Source organism: Cricetulus griseus, chromosome 8 (assembly GCF_003668045.3).
Source record: "Cricetulus griseus strain 17A/GY chromosome 8, alternate assembly CriGri-PICRH-1.0, whole genome shotgun sequence".
Lineage (NCBI taxonomy): Eukaryota > Metazoa > Chordata > Mammalia > Rodentia > Cricetidae > Cricetulus > Cricetulus griseus.
The window spans coordinates 12,244,827-12,265,571 of record NC_048601.1 but is presented as its reverse complement, the minus strand read 5'-3'; the positions used below and the strand labels follow the sequence as shown (position 1 = coordinate 12,265,571).

The window sequence follows — 20,745 nt, the reverse complement described above, 5'->3', positions numbered from 1 at the left end:
GGACCAGCTTGGCCTCACACTGTCTCTGAAATCCTGGGATTAAAGAAAGGTAAGCATTACCACACAGGCTTTTGTTAGATCTTTTTGAATGCTATGTCACCCAGGTGAACTGTAAACTCTTTAGGATCATGAATAGTTTTATGCTTCCCCCTCCACATCTTGGTTGACTGGTACTTTCTTAAAATAACAAATCCTTGGTCATAGCAGCAAATGATCATTTGAATGATGTCTGTAACCTGCCAAGCGAGAGTCTTCCCTTACAGGAGATTGCCATACTCCATTCTTTATTTCTGATGTCCTTAGGAAGGGCATTGCCTGCAAAGTATAGCAGATCACTTAATGGTTTGGTGAGAATACTTTTATCCACTAGCCTTTCACACCTAAACTTTAGCTCATTGGACAGGTGAGATCTGGATTAGAAAAATGAGGAAGTGAAATCACCTTGCTCACCTTGTGATTCTATCTGAGGGGCTATGTAACGGCACTCTTGGTCGCCAGATCACGGTTGAAGATGTTTGAGGTCTAGTCACAAATCCAGTAAAACATTGGATGCGTTAAGGGGTAAAGACCTTAAGACCACTCAGCGCCACCACCACCAATCTTTGAATTGAGAGTCTGTATTAAGAAAGGCTGCCTGGAGAGCAACACTTCTCACAGAGCTGCTCTGGTGCATGTTACAGGGAGTTTTTAAAGACAAAGAAGACAGGAAAACTACCCCATCGTTGGCAGTTGCAGGGGAAGCAAGCAGCCAAGAGCATGCAGTTAGTTGGGGCATTTAGACCCTGAATTTCTAGATCAGGGTTGGGTGCCTTCCCAAGCAAGAGCATATCAGAAGTAAAGAAGGGAGTATGGTGATCTCCCATCAGGGAAGACACCCACTTGGCAGGTTACAGACATCATTCAAATGACCATTGGCTGCCATGACCAAGGGTTTGTTATTTCAATAACTTACCAGTCAACCAAGATCTGTGGGTGGGTGGGGTGGGGGCATAACACCATCCTAAAGACCATGGGCAGGGGGTGGAAACCAAAGAAAGCTTCAGCTGAGACAAGGTAAAGAAACCTCTCCCCTGTTGCTGCTGGAAGTGAATTTAAAAGAGGTTTCCATGGTGGGTCACATGCTTGGTTTGTAAGCTCTGACTATTGGCATTATCATCTATTCTCATTGCAACCATGTTTGCTTTGTATAACTTTGTCACTTTGCTCTGAGAGAGTTAGGTTTCAGACAACCAGAAATCACAATATGACGAAGTTGTTTGCAGCCCTGAGGAGGGCCGTGTGCCATTTTACCATTGCTCTTTCTGTTAAGGCCGCTTAAGATTTCCTGGAACTGTTCACTGCGTCTCAATACATCCTTGAAGCTGAGCATCTCAGAAAAATAGGACACACTAGCCTCCAGAGCATTGAGGTACCTGGATCGGGAGGAAGAGGAACTTAGAATCAGCTTTGTTTCCTCATGGCCACCCCACCTTTAATCTCAGTATCTATCTATCTATCTATCTATCTATCTATCTATCTATCTATCTATCTATCTATCTGTCATCTATCTATTTCTGTGCTGGAATCTTTATCACAGTCAGGTCCACTGTGAATAGACAGTACACATCACGATCCACTGTTTTGGATTGTGGCTAGCAAATGGAGGCAGAGCATGGAGGGAATTTTTAGGGACTCTTGATATGTGTGTACAAATTGTAGATATTTGAGGGGTTCCTTGTGCTGTTTCTCTCCTGCTATGCAAGGAGGTTCTAGCCTGTACTATAAACAAGAAACCTCTGAAACTATAGACAGAACTTCAGAGCTGGTGAGATGATGTCTGCGCCTGTGTGAACTGGGCACTAATATAGTCCAGTTTCACACCAAGGTTTCTAGGAGCGAGCTCCTGGGGCTGATTTGCCAGTTCCCAGATGTTCGAGCCTGGTGACACCCTGTCTTAAACCATCAAGTAAGTCCTCTGTGGAGAGAGAGGGTAGAACTATCTGGCATCCCAGGTCACTACAACCAAATGCTACTTCCACCATTTATACTAGAGTTGCATGGACTTAGGATTTTTTTTAAGTTATGTTTTATAATGTTGTGTGGTTTGTGTGCGTGTGTGAACACACATAGATGTGTCTCAGCACATGTGTGGCAATCAGATGACAACTTGCAGGAAATGGTTCTCTCCTTCCACCAAGTGAGTCCCAGGGATCCAAGTCAGGTCATCAGGCTTGGCAGCAAGTGCCTTACAAGTTGAGCTATCTTCTGGGCCCAGACTTATGGTTTTCAATAGGACTAATCATTCCTTCATTTTCCTATCCCCCTTTCCCTCTAAGAAAAGGTGAGTGAGGCCATTTCTAACTGCTTCTGGGTTTAGGCAGAATGAACAGCCTCCAGTGTTGTATCTTCCACACTAGTGTGGAAACGTTGACTTCTGCTTTCATTTTTTATTATCTGTATGCAAGATCATATGTGTTGGTCTTTAGAGGATTCCCCAGGGGAAATCACTAAGACTAACAAGATCGCTTTCAAACCCAGACAGAGTGCCCCAAATGAGGCTATGCTGAGCATTCTTGGGATACGGTATTCATCTTGCCCCTTTGATGAGTAAGAAAGAGGACTGGTGTCCATTCCAACATTGTCGCAGACAAAAAGTGGCATTTCTTCATGGTGTACACTCATTAACAGCCTTCCTTACCAGAAGCAGTCTTCAGGCTCTGAACCATTCTTGTAGACATACGAAGAGTTCCAGGAAAAGATTTTGAATGGTGCATCGTTGACTTTCCAAAAATCAACCAAGAAGTACATCAGCTTTCTGGCTGGAGGCAGCACCCTGGTTAGTGTTTCCTTATAGTCACAGGACAATCCAAAACTTCCGGCCGAGATCATGGGATAGCTCAATTGTGTGTCAAGGCTGTGCCAAAGGTGAGAGAAGAACCAATGCCAAGGTTAACTCTAGCAGCACAGAGAAGAGTCCCTTCCTCCTTTTAAGCATGTGTGCATAGATGGCAAGGCTGAACTAGGGTCAGTAAACAGTGTATGGGTAACCCTCTCACACAGGTGACTTTGAAAATAACACTGATTGGTCATATTCTATTCTTAGAGAAAAATGACTATTGATCTATTTCTGAATGACTTCTCCTACTGTCTGGGCTGAGACCTGTGAGCTTTGAGGTTGGGGAGGAGTGAAAACTACAGGTTAAACAACCACGGCTCTTGCAGCAGTTAGGTTTTTTTTTTTTTTTTTTTTATTTGTCAACTTTTACACAAGCTAGAGTCATCTGAGAAGAAGGGACAACAGCTGAGGAACTGCCTCCATCAGATTGGACTATAGGCAAGTCTGTGAGGCACTTTCTTGATTGATTACGGATATGGGAGAGCCCAGACCAACATGGGTGATAGCACCCCTGAGTATGTGGTCCTGGATTCTTTAAGAAAGCAGGCTGAGCAAGCCATGGGGAGCAAGCCAGTAAGCAGCACCCCTCCATGGCCTCTGCATCAGCTCTTGCCTTTGGGTTCCTGCCTTGAGTTCCTGTCCTGGCTTCTCTCCATTATGCACTGTGAGCTGTGAGCCGAGATAAACCCTTTCCTCCCCAAGTAGCTTTTGGTCATGGAGTTTATCAAGGCAACAAAAGGCAAACTTGAGGAGCCGTCATAACTGTGATAAAATTAGAAGTGGACCAATGCCTTTTTTGGCTCCGCCTCTGAGGGAGACAGCTAGGGAACATTTATTTATTTATTTTAAACATACAAAGCTCTCTTCTCAGTCGGTAACTCAACTAAGACAGGCCCTGGCCTGGCTTCCTGACTGACTTACTAAACACTCGGGTGCTTGACTGAATCTGTCTTTATCACGAAACTCTCCCTGACCCAAGGCCAGGAGGTTGTGTTGAGTGAGCAGCTGTTGATGCTTCCTCTACTCCCCAGGAAGTTCCTTGAAGTGGGGGTTTCTGGGCTGGCTGGCTTGCCTCTGGCTGCCCAGCTCACACAGGTGCTCGAGATCTGGGTAATGAAAGATGGAAGCGGAGCTCTGCCCCCACCTCCCCACAGGCTGCCCGCTGCCTCTCATGTTCTCGTCAATGTTATCCTTTCTTCCTGTTCCTCAAAACTTTAGCTTGATGGCATTCCCATTTCTTTCAGCGTTTTAACATCCCAAAGACTTCTCTGATTTCACCCCAGCTCTCACCTCCACAGCCAATGCCATTGGTTCCACAGCTTTAGCTGGCTTCCCCTGCTTTCTGGTTTTGGCTAAGTCAGGCCCCTCTTGTTTCCTGTGGTCTTTTCTATTGTCAGTCTCTGCTGTGGTTCCACCTACACCTTTGGCAGTTTTTTTTACTAATTGTAAACAGTTAATAGAATAAATGTGAAATAAAATGAATGATTTCACAAACTGCAGTGTTGTCAAGGCAACAAACGAGCTTTTCATAGCCCTCCCACGCTCCTAATCTTAGTGATGTCTATTGCCATTCTCGTTAAGTGCAACTCAATGATGCTATCGCATAACTACCGAATATGGCCAATGTAATTTTTCTGACTTATCATCCTTCTGTGTATTTCCCAGACTGCAGTAACTATAAACACTGGTGAATTTGTTCATCACTGTAACTCTTTGCTTCACATTCTCTTTTTCCTCTGCCTGCCTAGAAAGCCAGTACCTGTCTTCTCTCCATTGAAATCTTACCTGCGTTGACTAGTTTTACGCCAACTTGACACAAGCTACAGTCATCCGAGAGGAGGGAGCCTCAATTGAGAAAATGCCTCCATAATATCTGACTGTGGGAGGACCTGTAGGGCATTTTCTTAATTAGTGATTCATAGGGGAGGGCCCAGCCCTTCCTGGGTGGTGCCATCCCTGGGCTGGTGATCATGAGTGCTATGAGAAAGCGGGCTGACAAGCCATGGGGAGCAAGCCAGTCAGCAGTACCGCTGCAAGGCCTCTGCTTTGGCTCCTGGCTCCAGGCTCCCATCCAGTTTGAAACCTTGCCTTGACTTCCCTCAGCAGACTGTGACTCAAGATATGCCAATCAAATCAACTCTTTCTTCTCCAAGTGGCTTTTGGTCATGGCGTTTCATCACAGCAATAGTGACCTTAACTAAATCATTATCTGTCCCCAACACAAAACTCAGACGACTTTCTTCATGATGTATTTCCCTACTTAACCCTCAGTCCTCAAGTAGGGGTGACCACTACCTTCTGTACCTTCTGTAACCTCTGATTTGTTCCTCTGTGAAGGAACCTCTCTCCCTCAGCCTTGTATTGGCCACTGTTGCTGTTACCTCCTCTATTTGGAGGGGAGTATTCTACTCAATTATTTTTCTCTGCTTGGCAAAACTAAAATATGTGTGGGTAGAAGGCTTCCAGAGGGCTGAATCAGTTTTCTGGATTCCCCCTTTCATTTTGAGCAATATCAGTAAATGATCTGTGAGATAAGGAAGAACAGGATTCCATGTGTGTGTGGGAGCTTGTCTCGAAAGTGCTTCTGTAGTGTGCCCGTGTGGTGGGCCTGAGCTTCTGGGGCTGCTGTGCCGCTGGGCGTGAGGCAACACGCTGACTTTCAGTAGAAATCTCAGATTCATGTCGGAACGTACGCTAGTGTGTTTTCCTCTGGATCAGCAAATGGTGTTTCTTAATTCAGAAGGCTGAACAGGGGAAGGCCTGGGGAGGGATTTTGACTGCAGAAGGTATGATCTGGCAGAGCAAAGCCAGCTATGCTGAGTGAAATAGATTCAAGGGATGGAGCCAAGATTTCCAAAGCCAGAGGAACAGTTTCCATTATAGAAGAGAGTGAAGGCTTTTCTCTAAGCTGCTAAGGGTGCCACACAGAGAACTTCAACATGCTATTTCTATTCGAAGGGACAAAGCCCACTGGAGCATATGGCTCCCGCAGGCCTTGCCTTTCTCCCCCAATCCCAGATCACACTCCTAAAGCTAGCCACCCAGGTCTAGTCCCTTATTTGGTTGCTTCCTCCTCTTGAGGCTGACTACCAGCTATCAAAAGCCCCTTTGGGCTCATCTAATTAACATGCCCAGTTAAAATTAAACACCTCATCCTAACATGGGGTTTCCCATTTCTGCCTTTATAAGCTATCATTTGCATATGGGCCACATCTGCCTCCTCTCTATCCAGAGGCAGTCCTTTCTCCCTCTGGGAAAAATAACCCTGCCCCTTTCCCTTGTTCCCTGCCCCATCACCCCCCATCTCCTTTACCACCCCGTCCTAGCCTGTTCTAGGACAGACATCCCCTTCTTGTCCTCTTAAAATGACCCCTGCAAGGCCACTTGCTGCTGTTTTTCTGCCTGAGTCAGAAAGCAGCCACTTTTAACTTTTCTTCTCCACTTAATACAGGATATCTCTGTGAAAATGGGTGTTTGGATGTGGTTTGTGCCTAATCCAGGATCTGGGAGGAAGCCCCAAGTGTTTGGGGGTCTCCTTCACTATTCATCTCAAATGACTTTAGAAGATAAGCAGCTGGCTGTTTTCCCACATCTGCAAACTAATGACAGGACAGAGTTCTAAGCCTCTCCCTTCTCTGTGTCCTACCCTCTGCTCACACTTGTGGGGACATTTCCCTCATTAAACTCAAGTGTTCAAGGCTGCCGACTTCCCTTTTTCCTGAGGGTGCTCTCCCTCAGCTTGCTCCCTCCCACACTCACACATGAGTGACTGTGCCTGGGCAGCTACTGTAGTTAGTTATCCCAGAGGAGGTATGGGGGAAGGGAAACAGAGATGGCAAAATACAAGGGGCCCAACATGCCTCTCTGTGTTGCCTTGACAACATGGGTGTTTGTTTGCCTAATCATTTAACACTCAGCCGAAGTACTTACTACATCTGGAAGGTGGAATAGGTGCACGAGGGCCCCATGAGGACACAGCCCATATTGTGTTCTCTCTGTGGGAGAAAAAGAACATTACTGAGGCCTTAGAGAAATCCAGTCATCAACCAATAGACAGAAAAGAGGTGAGAAGGAACACTACGAGAAACGGGATCCCCAAGAGTCTGTATGAGGGGTAGGGAGAAGCTGCTCCTCAGATGGGAAGGAAGGAGGAAGAGACTTGTCTCATCCTCCTCCCATTGCTAACTCTGACCCTAAACCGGGTTTTAAAGAGCTCAAGAGAATTACAGGCGCTCTAAAACCACGTGGGTGTGCAAGACACCCCCTCTTCCAGGCGTCTTGTAAAAGGGCTTCCAGAGATTGCAGACTGTGGGACCACAGTTCTAGAAGTTTCACAGTGACCTGATGGGTCATATGGGTATGCCACACGGGTCAGGATGGGTATGCCACACGGGTCATATGGGTATACCACACGGGTCAGGATGGGTATGCCACACGGGTCATATGGGTATACCACACGGGTCAGGATGGGTATGCCACATCTACTATGTGGATGCCATATTTACTTCTCATCTTGGGAGGCTGAGCAGATTCTAATGTAAGGGTAATGAAGTCCAAGGGAGAAGAAATGGTGCAGGGTGTTATTTGTAACTCATCTTTTGAGATGTGTCTGTTCATTTCATTAGTCCATTAATTGTTAGGGTTGGGTTTTTTTGATATTTAGTATTTTTAGTTTGTTGTATATGGTAGCTATTAATCTCTGTCAAATTTTAGTTAGCAATGATTTTCTCTTTTTCCGAAGACTGATTAACTGCTTCCTTTCCTGTACAAATATTTTTAATTTTGTGAATTTCCATTTGTTGAATATTAGTCTCAATTCTTGAACAACCAGAACCCTGTTCTAGAAGTCCTTGCCTATATCAGTATCTAGGAGTGTTTTCTCTACTTTCCCCACTAACAGTTTCAGAGTCTCCCGTTTTATACACAGGTCTTGGGTCTATTTAGAGTTGATCTTTGTGTCAGGTAAAAGATAGGGATCTGGTTTCATTTGTCGACAGGTGGATACACAACTCTCCCAGCACCGTCTGTTGAAGAGGCTGTCTTCTGTCTTTTCTCCAATGTGTATTTGTCACATCTTCGAAGTCAGATGACTACAGCTGTGTGGCTTTACATCTGGGTCTTCTATGTCATTCTACTGATCTGTGTGTCTGTCTTTGTGTCAGTACCATGCTGTTTTTCTTAGCATGGCTCTGTAGGATAGCTTAAATTAGATATGTCGAATATTATTCTTTTTGCTCACTGATTATCTGGGTCTTTTTGCTTCCACTATAACTTTAGTTCCTCACCCTCTTATTTCTGTGAAGAATGACATTGTACTTTTGATGTGGATTGCATTACATTTGTATAAAATGTTTTTTGTTTTTTTGTTTTTTTAGAAAAGAGACATTTTGCACGTCTTTAATCCCAGCACTCAGGAGGCAGAGGCAGGCGGATCTTTGTGAGTTTGAGAGGCCAGCCTGGTCTACAGAGAAAGTGTCAGGACAGCCAAGACTATTGCACAGAGAAACCCTGTCCTGAACACCCCCTGCCCAAAGGAGACTTTTTTTTTTTTTAACAAAGTTAATTCTTTTAATTCTTGAACACTTGAGGTTTTCCAGTTTTCTGGTGTCCGTTTCAACTTTCTTCAGGGCTTTGAGTTTAATGTGGTAGAGGCTTTTTATTTACTTAAATTTATTCCAAGGTTTATGTTCTAGGCAATTGTGAATTTGTGATTTTCTTGACTGTGTTTTCCTGATTTCTTGTATGCATTTCTACCAGCATGTAAGAAGGCTGCTGGGTTTGTGCTAATTTTGTGTTCTGACACTTTACTGGAAGTGTGCAGCAGCTCTGAGAGTCTTCTGGTGGAATCTTCGGGGCTCTCACATATGAAATCCTCCCAGTTACAAATACAACGCTTTGGCTTCTTCCTTTCCTATTAGTACCGTGTTTATTTCCCTCACTTGTCTTACTCCTGTAGCTGAGACGTCCAACATTTTAGCAACAAGAGTGGAAAGGTTTACACCATTACCTCTTGCTTCTCATCTTTGTAGAAATGCTTTTTTTTTCTTCATTTGTTATGATGTCAACTGTATGTTTGTTTTATATATATGTATATATATATATATTATACATGTATTATATATATGATCGTGTTGAGTTATATCCCCTCCACTTCTAATATCTGCAGGGCCTTTATCATGAAGGGATGTTTGGATTTGTTTTCAAAAGCATTTATTTAAATGGTAATATGACTTCTGTCCTTGAGTCCCTGTGTGATGTATTATTTATTGATTTTTTAATTATCTATTGACTTAGTATTGAACTAACCCATGCACTTCTAGAATGAAGCTAGCTTGATCATTGTGATGGATCTCTCTCTCTCTCTCTCTCTCTCTCTCTCTCTCTCTCTCTCTCTGTGGTGTGTGTATGTGTGTGTGTGCATACCCACTACTTCAGGTACATGTAGAAGCCTGAAATCGACACCAGATACCTTCCTCGGACTCTCTGGACTTTGTTTTATGAGATATGATTATTCACTAAACATGGAGTTTGTTAGTTCTTCTAGGGTGGCTCTCAAGCAAGCCACAGGGATTCCCCTGCCTCTACCTCTCCAGGGTTAGAATTTCAGGCACACACTGCTATGCCAGGGAGTTCTAGGGACCAGACTCAGGTCTCATGCTTACAGACTGATGGAGCCACCTCTTCAGTCCTCTGCTGTCTTCTTGAATTTGGTTTACTGGGATTTTTGTTTGTTTGTAGAATCTTTGTGTTTATGCTTATCGGAGGAGATTGGGCTGTAATGTTGTTGTTGTTTCATCTTTATCTGGTTTTGGTATCAGAGCTGGCTTCATACAAAGATTCTGCAAGTGTTTACTCCTTTCTGTTTTGGGGAATTATTTAAGAAAGGTCAATGTTAGTTCTTTCATGGTCTGCTAGAATCCTACACTGAATCCCTCTGGGCCTGGACTCCTTTTAGTCAGGAGATTTTATTTTTTGTTATTGCTTCAGCTCCGTTGCTTGTTGGAGATCTGTTTAACCTGTCTATCTCATCTTTGTCTCACTTTGCAGGTCATATGCATCTAGAAATTTACCCAAACTTCTCACATTTCCCAGTTGACAGAACTAGTGTTCCAAGTATGTCCCTGCAGCTTCTGAGTTTCATTGCTATGTGTTGTGATGGCTCCATTGTCAGCACTAAGTTTATTGATTTGGTTCAGCTCTCTTTCAATGAGTCTTAACCTTGTTGATCATGTTTGCCTTTTTCAAAGAACTAACTTTCTGTTTAATTGATTCTTGTATTTTTTTCCATTTTTACTTAATTAATGGGAGTTCTGATTTTAATTACTCCTGTCTATCCTTTGGTCCTGTGTCTCAAGGGCTCTGAGAGGTATCATTAAGTTATTTGTGTGTGTGTGTGATCTCTCTGGTGTTTTAATGTAAGCACTCAGAGTTATGAATTTCCCTCTTAGGAATGTGTTCATTCTATCCCAGATTTTGGCATGTTGCATTTTAATTTTCATTTGATTCTGGGGATATTAAACAGATTTCTTTTTGATGTCTTCAATAATCCATTCATTACACAATAGTTTGTTGTTAATAGTTAATCTCCATAGGTCTGTCAATTTTCTGTAGTTTCTCTTGCTGTAGACTTCTAGCCATATTCTGTATGTGTTAGAATAGAATACAAGAATCTATTTTAGGTTTCTTATATTGTTGAGACTTGCTTAGTGGCCTAACATGTTATCTATGTTAGAGAATATTCCATGGGCTGCTGAGGTGAATACACTCTGCAGTGTTAGTATGGAATGCTTTTTGTATGTGCCTTAGGTCCACTTAATCTATTAAAACATTTAACTGTGCCGGGCGGTGGTGGCGCATGCCTTTAATCCCAGGAGGCAGAGGCAGGTGAATCTCTGTGAGTTCGAGCCCAGCCTGGTCTACAGACTGAGTTCCAGGACAGCCTCCAAAGCTACACAGAGAAACCCTCTCTTGGAGAAACAAACAAACAAACAAACAAACAAACAAACAAACAAACTGTGTTGGTTTCCTGTTGTTTGCTTTTCTGAGACAGGGTTTCTCTGTGTAACAGTTCTGCCTGTCCTGGAACTTGCTGTATAGACCAGGCTGGCCTCAAACTCACAGAGATGGCCTGTTCCTGCCTTCTGAGTGCTGGGCTCAAAGGTGTGGGCCACCAATACCCAGCCCTGTTCATTGCCCGCTGCTCCCAGAATGATCTGTCTATTAGTAAGAGTAGGATATTGAAGTCATATACAATGGTGGCAAATAAAAATTTAAACATCTATCCAAAATACTAAATCTTTAAAAGGACAAAAATTTGAAACTTTTAAAATTAATTTAAAATAAAAAAACCCCTTTATACCACAGTGTATACATAGCATGTTCCAGGAGAACACCTGTCCCTTGGGAACTCTGTGGTACAAAGTCCGGGTGCCCTGGCATCAGGCCATACGGCAGCGTAACCGAAAATGATGCAGGAGATGTTTTGAACAAACATGCCTGCATTTCACACTGTGAATGTGTGACCTATCCATGAAAAGAAGGCACTTACTGTGATTTCCCTGAGCAGGTCAAGGCCTTCACAGGTGCTGCTCCGGCAGTCACCTGACTTATGAATCAGACCATCGGAGTACATGAATGTCGCATTCACAGTCACATTTAGGCCTATTATCAGAAATTTGGGGGGGGGATCAGAAAGCAGTGTTAAGCTTCTACAATTTACCCATCTGTGAGGCACTGCCCTCGCTAATGGATTTGGGGGGCTGGGTAGGTATATGTGATAGCTAATCTTGGTTGTCAACTTGACTATATTGGGAAATAACTAAAATCAAGTAACTGGACACATCTGTGAAGGATTTCTCTTGTTGAATTACTTGAGGTGGGAAACCCACCCTAAATCCAGATTACAGGTCTGAAGATCCATGTAGGGAGACACCCTAGTCCCGCCCCAGGCAACCCGGACAGGTGCCAGGTGGACCGGGGACTCGCCCATGAGGGCGGGGTGAAGGGAAGTCGGGGTGACGTAAGGGAAGGTTCTTAAGGGCTGCACATGGAGACCCTGGCCCGTTCTCTCTGGCCGTGCTAGCTTGCTTCCTGTGAGCTCGCTCTGGCTTGCGTTTTGCTCTGGTGTTTACCTGAATAAAGAAGTCTTACCATCATGGACTACAGTTCATCTTTGAGCGCACTCGGTAACCCTTAACAGATCCACCCTAAATCTGGGCCCCTCCTTCTGGTGGCAACCCACATAAAGGACAGAGACTGCATGTATGTGCCTTTCTTTCTTCCCGCTTTCACTCTCACTGCCAAACCCACCCATCCTCATGCATTCCTTCACTGGTGTTGGAACCGACATCTTCAGGACTTAATGTAGACTGAAGACCAGCAGCTCTCCAGGACTCTATGGGACTCCAGCACCAGACTGGGACTGCTGAGACTCCCGTCTCATGGACCAAACAATCCTGGAGTCCTGGTCTTACTGTCAGGAGACAGCCTTTGTGGGATTATTCAGACCACAGCCTGTGAGTCAGTCCAATCAATTTCTTACTAACATACAGATGTATGTTCTGTTCCCCAGAGAAGCCTGTCTGACCAAATATCCAAGTTCAGGTCCCAGGATATGCTAATTGAGTTCTTCTTTTCCTCTTTCTCCTCTTTCCCACCTTCCCTATTTTTTCTTTCTCTCACTTTATAGAGATATAATTTACCCATCATAGAACTCATCCACTATGAAAATATGGATGGGAGTGTGATTTGATAATTGTCTGTACATGTATAGAGTCAAGAAATCACCAAGGCCCAGTTTAAGAGCATCACAGCTCTCTTCATCTTTTCGTAACTCCAAAATAGCAAGCTCCATCATGGACTGCAAAGCAGGCCCAGATGGCATCTTGTTCTTCCATGTCTCCAAGTTGCTGCTACTTCACGTAAAGTACAGTCCTCTTTATTATCCATCCAACAGTCAACGCATGGTTACTCCATTCCTGCAATGTCCCCTGCACTCTTCTATAAGCTCTTGGTACGGCATTGAGTAAAACCAGACCCTGTTCCCTGAGGTCTACATTTTCCCCGGGAGATCACACAGAATGGTGTTATTGCCGATGGCACGGTGATGGGAGCCCCACTCGGGGTGCCAGGACCCGAGAGAGGTAAGACTGTGAGGCACACACATGTACAGTTTCTGGGTAGGGAAAAAACAAGGAACAGCCAAGGATCATCCTTGGTATGTCTCAGAAGCACCAGGGAAGCCTGTGTACTCACTGTTAGTGAGCCAGGGATAGACTAGACATGGGTGGTACTGAAAGATCATGCCAGGCATGTGTGTGCATTTCATTGTAGAATGCAATAGTTCTGGAGCATTTTGAGTAAAGAAATTATGATATCTCACTGTCATTTTCAAAGGATTTCTGATGGGGGAGCAAATTGTGGAAATCAAGAAGAGAAAGAAGCAGGGAGGCTAGTTAGAGGACTACTGACAACTTAGACTAGCTTGGAATAATCTAGTAGCAGCATATTGGAGGCAGTAAGTGGTTGTATTTTGAATGTAATTTGAGGGTAGGGCCAGTGAGAAATTGCTGATGGATGACACTTAGGAAAAAGAGGATGCAGGTGTCTTCAATATTTTTGTTCTGAGGAAGTGGATAATGGGGACTGTTACCTGTGAATGAAAGAACAAGTAAGGGAAGGGCATGTTTGTGAATGTGGAGTGGTGAAGAAGGATCAAGAGGGAAAAAGCTTTGGTGGGAAGCTGAAGGGGGATGTCCTTCTGGATATAAGTTTCTCTTACTGGTTGATGAATAAAACACTGATTGGCCAGTAGCCAGGCAGGAAGTATAGGTGGGGCTACCAGATGAGGAGAGTGCTGGGGAGAGGGAGGCAGAAAGAAGCCACCAGGAAGAGATGCCATGTAGCTACGGGGAAGATAGGACACCAGAAGTTCTCTGGTAAGATAAAACCATGTAGAAATACATAGGTTAGTAGTTATGAGTTACTAATTAAGAGAGACCTAGCCAGTAAGAATCCCAAGTCATCGGCCAACAATTTAATAATTAATATGTCTCTGTGTGCTTATTTGGGGATGAAGGGCAGCAGCACCTGGTGCGATAGAAACTCAGACTACCGGAAGCCAGTCTTCATAAGCCTTACACTTGAGCAGTGGAGACCAGAGGATCTGGAATGCATGGTCAACCTGGGCTACATGAAAACCTCCTTTCAAACAATACAACAATATAAAACAAAACAAAAACTCATCAGGTGACATTTTGGGTGTGAGATGCTTAATAGATTTCCCAGTGGATGTGGAAAGCAACCAAATATACCAGTAGGAATAGTTGTTAGTGCCAGTACACTTAGTGATTTTTAAAATGTCAAGAAAACCCAGCTTGAGCTGAAAGCTGCAATGGGATTATCATCCCATTGTCCCATGTGTAATAAAGAATGGACTTTGACATTGAAACCACGATTGTCTGGACTTGTACCCTCAGAGGCCATAAGAGGGCATAGGATGCCTTGGAACTGGGGTTTCAGATAGTGGATAGTTGCTCTGAGTGTTGGGAACTGAACCCAGATCTTCTGCAAGAGCATCAAGTGTGCTTAAAGGCTGAGCCATCTCACAGCCCAAGAACACCACTCTTTTGTTTGTTTGTTAGGCAGAGTTTCTCTGTGTAACAGCCCTGGCTGTCCTGGAACTCACTCTGTAGACCAGGCTGGCCTCAAACTCAATAGAGAGCCACCTGCCTCTGCCTTGTGAGTGCTGGTATTAAAGGCATGGGCCACTATGCCTGGCTTAGAACACCACTTTTTATATTAAGCATTTCCTGAAGACAAAGTGACCTGTGTTCATCCCTGCTTGGGGTGTTTCGATAACAAAGAGTTCTTATATTTAGGTGAGCATGACGCTAAAATTCCTGTGTGTTGCTAGGCACCACATCTTAACAATAATAAAGACTGGCAGAACCATTCGAACAGCTTTTTCTCTGAAATGTTGCCCTACTTCCAGTGACAGGAAAACGCAGGACAAATGAGGAATGGCTTTCTGGAAGTCAGGTATGAGTGACATTCTCTGTGTTCTTCATAAACCATTTGAATCTCCCTGACTTTGGTTTCATTACATGTAAAAGTGAGGTCAAAGCCACGTTTGTCCGACATGGCACATTTCAATAATATCTTAAAAAGAGTAAAGTCTAGCCAAAGCAGAAGAAATTTTTTAGAGCATTCAAAAGTATGTGTCTGTAAATATTGAGGCCTCCTTCTTCTAAGAATAGAAGTAATTTGTCCCACAGTTACTGCGGAGATGTGGCTGTTCTATAAGAAAGCAGGCTGAGCAAGCCATGGTGAGCAAGCCGGTAAGCAGTACCCACCCATGGCCTTGCATCAGCTCCTGTCTCTGGGTTCCTAGCCTGACTTCCGATTATAAGGTACAAGATAAAATAAACCCTTTCCCCCAAGTTGCTTTTGATCCTTGTGTTTTATCTCAGCAGTTGAATTCTTAAGTACATTATCCCCCAAGAATGTTTTCCATTCTTATCCTAGGCACACCCGAACCCCACCAGTGAGCTCGGTCCTCAGAAGATGGGCAGAAAACTGAATCAGGGTTTACAGTGGTCTCAGAACTCCCGCTCTCCTCCCCAGGGCTCTGAGGATGGGGTTGGACCAATATGAAGCAGCATCTACATGCTGAGGTCTGGGTGGGGGGACTCTTAGCACCTGAGACCATGCATGGGGTATGGACTGTGTATTTAGCCACGGAACATATATTCTCACGGAGATGAGGCCTTAGGGCTGAAGGAATCTTTTTTTTCTCATTATTTCTACCATTTTCCCACATTACTTTCTAATTATTCTTCCATATCCCCCATAGCTCTACTAAGTCCCCCCAAAAAAGCTAACCACTTATGTTGGGATATCACCCTCAACCTTTAAATTGTCAATATTTCTCAATTAGCCCTCACATAGTGTTTTAAATTAGTTTCCAAATGATATGTTTGACATATTTAGAATATCTGGTCTCTAGCCTGCTCCTCTTGTGTTTAGTATGTATGAACATATTACAGAATGGGTTGTTGAGTGCCAACATCTAGGCATCTGTTTGTTCTTCCTTTTCCAATGGACCCATTCTTCCACCTCAGCTTTGTAACTCTTACAATTGAGTGGTGCTGGTATAACTGGCTGTCAACACGTAGAAGGATGCAAATAGATCTGTATCTGTCGCCATGCACAAAACTCAAGTCCAAATGGATCAAAGACTTCAATATAAATTCATCCACCTTGAACCTCATAAAAGAGAAAGTGGGAAATACATTTGAACACATAGGCACAGGAGACCACTTCCTAAATAGAACACCAGTATCACAGACTCTGAGAGCAACAATTAATAAATGAAACCTCCTGAAATGGAGAAGCCTCTGTAAAGCAAAGAACACCGTCAGCAAGATAAAATGGTTCCCTATAGAATGGGAAAAGATCTTCACCAACCCCACATCAGACAGAGGGCTGATCTCCAAAACATACGAAGAACCCAAGAAACTAGACCTTGAACTATCAAATAATCCAATTTAAAAACTGAGGTACAGATCTAAATAAAGAATTCTCAACAGAACAATCTCAAATGGCAGAAAGACACTTACAGAAATGCTTAACATCCTTAGTCATCAGGGAAATGCAAATCAAAACAACTCTGAGATTCCATCTTACACTGATCAGAATGGCCAAGATCAAAAACACCAATGACAGCTTATGCTGGAGAGGATGTGGAGAAAGGAGAATACTCCTCCACTGCTGGTGGGAGTGCCAACTTACTGTACAGCTACTGTGGAAATCAGTATGGTGATTTCTCAGAAAATTAGGGATCAACCTACCCCAAGACCCTGCAATACCACTGTTGGGCATATACCCTAAGGAGGCACATTCACACCACAAGGACATTTGCTCAGCTATGTTCATAGCAACATTATTTGTAATAGCCAGATCTTGGACAAAGCCTAGATGCCCCTCAACTGAAGAATGGATAAGGAAAATGTGGTATATTTACCCAATGGAGTACTACTCAGTGGTAAGAAACAATGACATCCTAAAATTCGAAGACAAATGAACACAACTAGAAAAAACCATCCTAAGAGGTAACCCAAAACCAGAAAGACAAATATAGTATGTACTCACTCATAAGTGGATACCAGACATAAAGCAAAAGATACCCAGCCTACAATCCACAACCCCAGAGATGCTTGAACCCTCTTCCAGAAACAGGTGGAAGCAGATGCAGAAATCCACAACCAACCAATGGGCCAAGCTCCTGGAATACAATCAAAGTGATGGAGGAGCAATAATATGAACAAAGGAGTCAAGACCATGCTGGGGAAAGCCACAGAATCAGCTGACCGGAAGTTAGTGAGAGATCAATGATTTAGGTCTGACAAATGGGGAACCTGCATAAGACCGAACTAGACTCCCTTAATGTAGGTGACAATGGTGTGACTGGAACAATATATGAGGCCACTGGCACTGTGTCTAAGATCTAACACTAATGCACAAGCTGACTTAGTGGAGCCCATTCTATATGGAGAGGTACCTTGCTCTGCCTAGACACAGGGGTGTGCGGGTTGGTCCTGCCTCAACTAGATGATGGGACCGACTTAGTAGATTTCCTAGGAGAGGCCTTACCCTCTCCATGGAGCAGATTGGAGGAGGGGGAAGTGTAGGGAGTGGGTGGGAAGGAGGCAGGGGGAACAGGGATTGGAATGTAAAAATTAAATTAATAAATAAAATGAGATGAGTGTGTGAAACATCACTCAATGACTAAGTAGTGGGGCAGAGTTTCAAATTCAGGCTGCATGAACTTAGATACCAAGATGGGAACCAATACCCTTCACTGATTGTTTGATGTGCCAGGCAACATGTTCTCTTAATGCCATCAATACTATTCGCAAAGGTGCCACAAACAACTGCCGTTTACTGAGTGCTGGTGTGTTCCAGTGCCAGAAGTACTTCCGTAGGTTTTCTCATCCACACTTTACCCACAGGCCGTGACTGCCATTCATCCTGGTTTTCTAGGAGACGAAACTGAGCTTCAGTGAAGTTAGGTGACTCGCTTCGGGTAAATAGTCAGGAATACGAACCAAGTTCTATCAGAATGGGAATCATTGCTGCTGACAATATCCCGTTGCTTTGTCTTAATGAAAAGAGTAGCTGATGGTGGGTCATTTACAGCGCAAGTATGACGCACTCATGGGACTCAACCAGAAATGGACCTACATCTCATTTAAATGGCCCTTACATAGAACGATTGACTTCTGCTGTTTAATCAGTGTCTGCCATGGCAACCCCACAGAGTTGCAGTTACTGAGGAGATGGTGTAATGGAACTCTCCAGAACTTCCCTGGCACGTGACAGATACTCAGGAAACAAATGAAGTCTCAGAGAGATAGAGATGCTTAACACCCAGGGTTACACAGAGAATCTTAACCCAAGTTCTTAGATTTCAAACTCAGCGTCCTTCCCACTGGACCACACTGCCTCTCAGTAAACATGTACATGTTATTACACAGCCTCCTAGTTCTATTACAGGTCTGGATCAGACAGGTTCATGTGCATCTGAATCTAGTTTGGAAACAACTGGGAAAATGACATACATGCACAGAAGTAAGTTCTTATGGATATATGACTGTTGCTCTCAACCCCAAGCGAATTTAAACAGAAATGAATATACGCCATCTTCAAGACACAAAGTAACCATTAGGATGGATCAAGTACTTACTGACTTAGTAATTCTACGTATGGTAATATAGTCTCAGAGAATGGAGAAAGATATTTATAAGAAAAAGGTTTGTAGTATTGTGAAAATAATCACAATTAGGAACTAAAAACAACTAGATATTTTTCTACAAGAGACTCTTTAGGAGAGGAGAGTAGGAGGATGGGAGGGAGAGGGTACTGGGATTGGTATGTAAAATAAGGTTGTTTTTAATTTAAATTAAAAAATGAAAAAAGAGACTCTTTATTAGGCGATTTAGGTGGTGTCTAGTCTATTAGGCGATTTAGGTGGTGTCTAGTCTATTAGGCGATTTAGGTGGTGTCTAGTCTAAGGGACACCTTGTGAACATCCGCATGACTACTGTGCTGGCAATGTCGCCCTACAAAAGTCACTCGTGGGATAATATGATATGATCCAGAGGGTGCAAGATATCCCTATGCTGTACTGATCACCATAGTCTCCAAAACAAGTCACCAAGAAAGAATATACAGATGGTGCCAAATTATTATGAAGCTCCTGTTGGTTTTTTGCTTTTTTTTCTTTATATCTTCTTTACATGTTTTACGTCAAATTAAAAATTGATTTTTATGAGTAAAAGATAAAGTCAAGAAGACAACAATTAATTTGATTGCAAACAAAGTCCTGGCTGTATCTGATAATGGGAGATAGGCCAGAGCAAAATCTTGCTGTGGACAAAAAAGTGCAGAGAAAAGCTCAATACCTGTATGAGTTTCTTCCTTCTTGACCAGGAACCCTCTGGGGCCTCAGGGCCAGCCCACACCTTGCACCTGAACAGCTACTGAAGGGAAGCATGGTATCTCAGCTGGGCAATGGACCCAGTTTTAAGTGGCATGTGTCCCTGCCGTGAAGGCTTTACTTGGCTTCCAGCAGGACCATAAGCTCACTCCAGCACTGCTCCCCAGGAAGGAAAGCAAGGGGTTTTGAGATAAACATAGAGGAGTTTAGACGACCAGGCAAAGTCTGCAAGGTCTCTGCCAGACACCTAGCAAGGGGTGGAACAGAAAAAGGAGGAATCCTTGGTCACAGTCTTACCGGCTTCACTCAGGCGCTCGCGCACTATGGCCAGGCCTTCGTTAACAGCATCGCTCAAGTTTTCCAAGGGCTCTTTGTAGGCTGAATTGTTCATCATCAGGACGCTGATGTGGTAGGTGCCATTGTGGCAGTTCTTTCTCATCTGGGAGGTCCAGAATGCCTGCCTGGGCTGGAAGAGCGTTAACCACGCAGCCAAGGCCAGCAGTGATGTCTTCATGACCCGCTCACCTCAGCACCATGCCCCTGGGGTGGATTGCTTCTGGAGATGCAGTGAGCCCCTCTGGACAGTCGGTAGCAGAGTCCGTTGGTCCTCTCTTCCCCCCACACCTTTCTGGTCTTGCCACACTGGTCACACGGGCCCGTGAGACTCAGCCTGCCTGCCAGTAATTAGCAGGTACATTATGGTCGGAGGTAAAGCAAAGTTCACTTGGTGTGTTTGCACACAGAAAGGTCAGAGCTATAAACAGCAGGATTACCAGGGCCTCGTCCAATAAAAATACACCAGTTTGTGACACATCACTGGGAAGAGGGAAAAGAGGAAGGGAGCAGTATATTTTACATAGCAGGCTTTATGAAATGGAAAATAGAGGTCGAAGGGCTTGGGGAAAGAGCACACGTGATGGCCCATCAGCACTCCAAATGGAAACCTGCTGCCAAGGGCTGTGCATCCTTCATCCAGCGAGGGTCCGTTTGTCGCGGGACAGTAGCGAGGCTCTGGGGACATAATCGTGAAAGATGTGGCTACATGAACGTCCTTGTGGAGCGTGCATTCATTCTAATGGGGGAGACAAACTGGACTGGTGGATAGCTTAGGTCAACAATGAAGAAAACTCTAGAAGGATGTGGGAACACACGGAAAATTAATATAATCTCTTCTAGAAGGTGAAGGAAGCTTCCCTGAGACCATACGTGTCCCTACGCCGAGCTCTGAAGGAGATGGATGGGCAGGAGAAGAGCCTGGGAAATACATTGGGGGTTTAGGTTGTATTCTAAAAGTCACAGAGGGGACTTTACATGGGGAGTTTTTTATTTTTTAAATTTGTGATGCTGAGGATGTAACTTAGTCCCCTACATG

The 20,745-nt window shown here is 44.0% G+C and overlaps 1 protein-coding gene across 1 annotated transcript in view; it reads right to left on the bottom strand.

The window, feature by feature from the left end:
• The window catches only part of Gucy2c (guanylate cyclase 2C), a 71,133-nt gene extending 51,246 nt beyond the window's left edge, over positions 1-19,887 (bottom strand). Inside the window, exons 1-5 of the mRNA XM_027429909.2 lie at positions 19,671-19,887; positions 11,424-11,536; positions 6,806-6,870; positions 2,678-2,893; positions 1,291-1,412 (exon numbers count right to left, since the gene is read on the bottom strand). Of these exons, the coding sequence (XP_027285710.1) occupies positions 1,291-1,412; positions 2,678-2,893; positions 6,806-6,870; positions 11,424-11,536; positions 19,671-19,887 (733 nt within the window). The remainder of the gene's footprint in view (positions 1-1,290; positions 1,413-2,677; positions 2,894-6,805; positions 6,871-11,423; positions 11,537-19,670) is intronic.
• Positions 19,888-20,745: the final 858 nt, after the last annotated feature.